Genomic DNA, 6,756 nt, shown 5'->3' with positions numbered 1-6,756 from the left:
TGTAAGAGAATTATATATTACCTAAATCTCAATGAGTGTATCTGTATTCCAACTCGAGCATCAACAAAATTCTTGTCATGATTTCTTCCGTCATTTGCCGTGGAAATCCTGTCTCTAACTCTGAAGCGGTTTCTCGATGTGAGCGATGTTGGAGAGAGAGGGCAGCAGAGCCAACATCAGCTAGATGATGCAAAGAGTTGAAATTTGTGAAATATATAGATTTAGAGGCCTTCAAAAGCGCTCATGCCTTCCATCAAGAGCTTTTCATCCAAAAGCATGCTTTTCATCAAGTGTTGTAGGCTTATATTAGGACACGTGGCTCAAGGAGAGGCCAAGAAACTCAAAATTCCCCATACCGTAAATAATAATCACAAGACAAGAGGAGAGAAAATAATAATCCAAGGCATATTCTTGCCTTCTTCTTCTTCTTATGGACCTGTGTTTTCTAGGGTTTCATCTTGGACCTCAATTTTCTCACCATTTTCATCTTCTTCATTATCATCATCTTCTTCGATTTGCTTCCGTCGATTCCATCGCTTCTTCCCTGCATTGCCTTCCTCTTCAATCGATCATGGATTGCCACTCGCTCCAATTCACTGGCTTCGTCAGCTGAACAATCTGCGCTTTTTCGTTTTGGACTTCAATCGGAACGTACCAGCTTCGTATCTCCTTGCTGCCTTGCTTTACTCCCCCCAGAATCGCCCCCCGATTTTCGCTTCACGCTTGTTGCCGAACGCCAAGGAAGCTCTCAGACTTTCGCACTATTTCAGGGCCATCCGGAGGATCGGCAATGCAAACGGGCGTCGCTACTGAGGGCGGGCTGTACACCGCATCTTCCTGCCCGTTTGGGGGCGTTTTGGGCGGAGGTGTCTCCCAAATATGTCAGCGGGCCGTTGCGAATGAAGCCCTCTCGACTTCAGAGACTGTTCGACAGAAAAGCATGGAACAGGGTGTTAAAGATTTTGTGCAGCATTCGCAGATCGGTACCGCTTCGCAACTTTTAGCTGGCGGTGTTGCCGGTGCTGTCAGCAAGACTTGCACAGCTCCGTTGGCGCGCCTTACAATCCTCTTCCAGGTGCTCTTCTCTTGCACGCTCGCAAATTTCTATCCCGTTTTTGCTGAAAAGGACGCTCATTTCGACACAAATTCCGCACCTGGTAAATCTTCGCTTGAAATTGCAGATTTGAGTTACGTCGAAGCGTTGAACTCAACGGCAAAGGCAGAAAGAATGTAGCTACCATGCCAGATTACGAGCGAGTACGTTCGCTCTCTAGAATGTAATCCGGCTACAGGTTCTAATTGTAATCTAAAGCTCTAGATCCAGAGCTCGATTTCCTTGGCTAAGCAAAGGACTTTCTTGTCAAAATCACTTGTGTCTAGAGGCTCTCGCCTTCTGATTAATTCCCCTCTTTATTCTTCTTTTTTCTCTCAAAAGATATGAACGTTTTTCCTTTTGTATGCAATGGGCGTTATACAGGGGTGAAGAAGGTATATTCGACTCCTTCACGCTCCCCTATATGACACAAGGAACACAGAGTCTAAAGGATTCACCTTAGAATATCAAAATCAGAGACATCCTCAAAACCTGACACGGCTGAAGGGGCGACTGACTAAATCTGATATATCACAAGGTCCTTCACACAAAAGGAAAACCTAGCAGTAAAAGGAGGAAGGGGGACTGACACACGGTTGCTTTTACTTTCTTAGGACCTGGAAAAGCAGGAACTCGAAAAATTGTCAATCTTCCACGAGTTCGAGCAAACAATTCATGCTATATATGTATTGCTTCTACAACTGCTGGCCTCCCTCACATCTTGCGTGGGCCTTACCATGTGGGGCATGGATCCTATACTTCTGAAACCTGGTTGACTTATGCTTTAGGAAGAGTGGTAGTGAAGCGTGTTGGTATGGGTAGTTCTCTTGGACAAGGGTTACCCCTGAGGATCTGGTCTTTGCACGAAGCCCTTGGACCAGGCATTATAGAGTGGGGACTCGGGGTCCTCTAGCTAGTGTTTGATGGAGACCTAGAGATGGATGGGACCCTAGACTTGCTTGATTGACAGAGGATCAAAGTAGTGGGACACTTGGGCAAGGATCGGACCATGGCTGCAAGCAAAGGTTTGAAAGATGCAAGCGTTTGAGTTTGCAAACATTTGCTTGCTGGTCCTGTTTGAAACACTTGTAGTATGTGTGGGCGTGTGAATTTGTATGTGTGAGAGCATATGTTTATACTATGGTCTACACCCATCGTTGGGCGCTGATGATGTTAGTGGGGATGTCATAGTAGCTAGTCCGTGCTATGCATGATGGAGTTTATGGTTTTCAACCTTATAAGTGACTATCATGAGATTGAAACTGCACTATGGATGAGTTTGGGCATGTTCTTGGACATCTAGGTATATGCATATAGTATTTCAATTCAAGGCTACTAATTTTCAGACATCCTCATAAAAAACATAGAGACTATCAAACCTGCATGCGAGGGCTGAAGCCTGCAGGCTGCAGGTCATCACTCATGCCCAACTGTCATTGTTTGATGGTCTTCATCATCCTCATTCCCTCCACTCTTAGCATGTGAGGCATGTTAAAAAAAAAAGCCTGAATCCCTTCAAGAGAGAAACATTGGCATGGGCTGTAGGTGCCCCAGAGGTCATCTTTAGATTTTATTTGTGCTTGTGGAAGATTATGTCCTCTTTCTGGATGGTTGCCCATGGGCTTCTACCCATTGGTCGCCGTTGGTTGGAGTAGATGGGTGTTGATGGGAGGTACCACCATTGCATGGATGGAGACCTTGAGATGATCCCGCACTGCCTTTGGAGTGGTTCTGTAGCACAAAGGATTTGGCAGGGGGCCCCATGCGGATGGTGGCTTGGATCCAGAGGTTGTAGTGGGACTTTAACTGGGATATGGCAGCTTAATTGACAGAGGGGGGCCACGCCTTCTGCATTGACATGATCACTCTGGCTTACTAGGGACAGAGAGTCTTTCGGATTGAGGCAGGATGCGACTCCCTCTTCTTGGCAACGTCTTGTTTCTTCTCTAGAGGACAGATGATGTCCAACATCGCTGCTTGGAACATTTGGGTCACTTGTTTGAGCCTGGTGGTGGTAGGTCACTAGGTCACCCGGTAGCTACACTCGTCGCCATTTGGCACGATGTCATCTACACCCTCTGCGCTATATGAGCGTGGGATGTCAGGATCTAGGATGACCGTTGAGAGGCGTGCACGTTTATGCAAGGCTTTGCTTGTATATGTTTTATATGTATTTATAGAGCGAGGCATTCTATGGATGTATAGTCTCCCACCCGGGTTGTTGGCCCTTGTTTCCGTCGGCAGTTAGTTGGGTTCTCTGGAAACATGTTGGTTGACAGCCAGTTTTATCTCGGTTTCCCTCGATCAGCGCCTAATGCATTGCGTATATTTGGTTTTCTCAAGCAGCAATAGAAAGTTCTTTTCTCTTGGTGAAGTGCATTGAATTTCCTTCTTTTGGTGGATTAGTGGGGATGAGTCCCTCTATTTTATAACACTTTGTATTTGGAAGATGCCCTTAATACTTTTGCATCTTTAGAGTTTTTATAAAAAAAAGGTGAGTGGCTAAGAGGTTACTTACAAGGGTAGAGAGGACTGGATCAAAATCAATAATTTTTGGTCGAATGCCTGCAGCAAAGCTAAGCACCTCAACCACCCATAAAATAAAGGTGCTAAAATAAGGGTTCTCAAAGGGTCACCTTGTGTAGAGCTCTTATAGATAGTTCTCACAGGCAGAAGTACTAGCTATATATCTCCCGCCGCCCCCACATGGTGATCTAAAGGCTATACAAGCTAGTTGCATTTCTAGTATGAACCCCGTCACTTGATGGAATGGGTTTCTCTCCAAGTCCTTTTGACGAGCAAGATTTTCTCCCTGACTTGGTAATATGGTGTTTGAGAGCGCCATGGTGAACGTTGCAAATTGGATGATGATTTTTGGAATCGCAAAGGATCACGATACTTGAGCACCAATTTGAGAACCTAGATGGGCCTTAGAGCCATGCAGAATGAGGGGTATGTTTGATGCTGTCAAACAATACTTAACATAAATTGAAAACCAATTTAGAAATTTTATATAATAATAATGTAACATAAAAGGAAATCACATAGCCATTCAATTATAATGTAAACGTGAAACAATAGGTGTGGGATTTAGAAATTTCCCCTTTATATCTGACATAGGAGGTACAAGGTTGTACTAGACCTAAAATGAAACAATCGTAGGCCTAGGTGCTCAAAGCGTATCAACTGAAGCTCCAGGGATTTCCAGATGAAAATCCAGAGAAAGATTTGCAAAAGGCTGCCGCCGTGCAGTCCACTGCAGCCAACAGCACCAGCAGGACAGCAGAGCAGTTCAGGGCATTCTGGCAGCCTGCAAACAGGTGCAGAGCAGAGTTAGGGCAGGCAGACTGAGACTGTGAACAGGCCGATGTGTTCTGACCTGCTGACATGGCAACCCAACTTACTTCTATGAGATTGTTAATACTTCTGTGAGATTGTGAGGATTAGTAGGGCAGTAGGGAGTGGAACCACCATTAGGTCAGCAGCATTCACTCACATCCTCAGCAGAAGTACCTGAGCCCAGTACCTTCAGCAGCCTCATCATCAGCAGTACCTTCAGCAGTAGACACAGTCCATGCAGCTGCTCCAGGTAGCCCTGCAGCAGCCCTAGAAGCCCATGCAGCTCTCTTAGCAGCCTCGTCAGCAGCAGACACCATAGCCAATACAGGATCCATCCTCCCATGTGGACAGATCAGCCATAGCCACTACAGGATGCATCCTCCCATGCGGACAGATCAGTGAGGCCCCAATAGAAAGACTGAAGATATAAACATGATGTCCACAGTTCTCTCTCTCTCTGTCTCCCTCTCTCTCTCTCTCTCTCTCTCTCTCTCTCTCTCTCTCCCTTTACAATATCATTCCACGCTTCCACACACTCAGTTATTAGGAGAGGCACAACTGGTGAGAAAGTATTCCAGGACCCTTGCCTGTCACATGAGTCCTCCATCCCGTGTGATGAGATTTTGTTTGTGCTAAGTAATTTTGCTGCCTTGTACATAGGAGCAGAGCAAATAACACGTTTTTTTTGAAATATTTAACAGGCCTGAAGGATAGTAGTATTTGAAGTTGGATGTGTATGTACTATTAGTTTCTTAAATAGTATTTTGTGTTGAGATTTGGATTTTCCTCATGCTAAGGATGGATGCATTCTCATCTTACAAAGATGTATGCATGGTTTCTGTGGAGCTTGAGTCTCACCATTTGTTTTTGGTCTGATTCCCATCCTCCCCCCCTTCTATGTCTTTTTCCCTTTTGTTTTGGATGCAGTGTCTGAAAGCTCTCTCTTTGTTTCAGCTTCAAGGCATGCAATCTGAAGTTGGTACGTTGACTCGCCCCAGTATCCTGCGGGAGGCCTCTAGAATTGCCATGGAAGAAGGATTCAGCGCATTTTGGAAGGGCAACGGAGTTACTATTGTGCACCGTCTTCCTTATTCATCCATCAGTTTCTATGCATATGACAAATATAAGACAGTAAGGTTCTCAACTTATTCGGTTTGCTTGCATTTTTCAGAAGATTTCACTGAATGTCATCAGATTGATGCAAGTGTTTCTAGTAAGCCTGGGCTTTTAATGGTGAGGATTGAGAAGCTGAGTACATTGTCTTCTATCTTGGATAGTTTCTTTTGCACAGGACAGGTATGGAGGGCAAGCAAGAAAGTTTAGGTGTTGGAATGGGCACAAGATTATTAGCTGGAGGTGGAGCTGGTATAACAGCTGCGTCTTTAACATATCCCCTGGATCTTGTTAGAACAAGGTTAGCAGCACAGGTGAGAATTTCCATGCATGTTCTGAACTGTTTTGCCCGCATTGTTTCAAAGTCCAGGATTCTGTTGCTACTGAGTTCACAAAGTGAATGTAGGATTGTGTATTTATGAGTCATAGTAGCTAGTCCCTGCTATGCATGATGGAGTTTATGGTTTTCAATCTTATGAGTGACTCTCATGAGATTGAAACTGCACTATGTTGTGTTTTTAGAGGATGAGTTTGGGAATGTTCCTGGATTCATCTAGGTATATGTTTCTGCCGTATTAGCGGACATGCAAATTTCACCTTGTGAAGTTTTCGTCCAAGTTGCAGCCTGCTGGTATTGCGATAATTCTTTCTATCTTAAATGGTGCGTTGCCCTATCAGCTAGATTTAGATTTAGATGCTCGTTTGGGAGAGGCTAAAATGAAATCGTTTAGACTTCACAAGCAGTTGTAGCTTGAATGAAGAGATTACTTTTTGATAAGCCTTCTCCTTTAGTGCTAGCCTTCGTCATGGCTGAGTTTGCCCTTCACCTCCGGAGTGCCGAGAGAAACTCAGTACGAAGACTTTGTATAAATGGATGCTCAAGTATGTGTGGGTGTGTGGATTTGTATGTGTGAGAGCATACTTTTATACTATGGTCTACACCCACTGTTGGGCACTGATGACGTCAGTGGGGATGTCATAGTATCTAGTCCTTGCTATGCGTGATGGAGTTTCTGGTTTTCAATCTTATGAGTGACTCTCGTGAGATTGAAACTGCACTATTTTGTGCTTTTAGAGGATGAGTTTGGGAATGTTCCTGGATTCATCTAGGTATATGCTTCTGCCGTATTAGGGGACATGCAAATTTCTCCTTGTGAAGTTTTCGTCCAAGTTGCGGCCTGCTGGTATTGCGATAATTCTTTTTATCTTAA

At 44.6% G+C, this 6,756-nt stretch overlaps 1 protein-coding gene across 2 annotated transcripts in view; it reads left to right on the top strand.

Moving 5' to 3' along the window:
• Positions 1–418: 418 nt before the first annotated feature.
• LOC147882665 (uncharacterized) overlaps positions 419–6,756 on the top strand; it is a 12,677-nt gene continuing 6,339 nt past the window's right edge. Inside the window, exons 1-4 of one of the 2 annotated variants that reach the window (XM_087400753.1) lie at positions 948–1,075; positions 1,182–1,257; positions 5,387–5,563; positions 5,710–5,859. In XM_087400753.1, the coding sequence (XP_087256879.1) occupies positions 1,240–1,257; positions 5,387–5,563; positions 5,710–5,859 (345 nt within the window). In that variant the 5' untranslated portion in view covers positions 948–1,075; positions 1,182–1,239. Of the gene's footprint in view, positions 1,076–1,181; positions 1,258–5,386; positions 5,564–5,709; positions 5,860–6,756 lie in introns of both variants that reach the window. The other variant, XM_087400752.1, reaches the window with a different exon arrangement.

Source organism: Dipteris shenzhenensis, chromosome 29, assembly GCF_047967505.1.
Source record: "Dipteris shenzhenensis isolate YYH24624 ecotype China chromosome 29, Dip_SZ_1.0, whole genome shotgun sequence".
In the NCBI taxonomy this organism is placed as follows: Eukaryota; Viridiplantae; Streptophyta; class Polypodiopsida; order Gleicheniales; family Dipteridaceae; genus Dipteris; species Dipteris shenzhenensis.
This window is presented reverse-complemented; position numbering and strand designations above follow the sequence as displayed.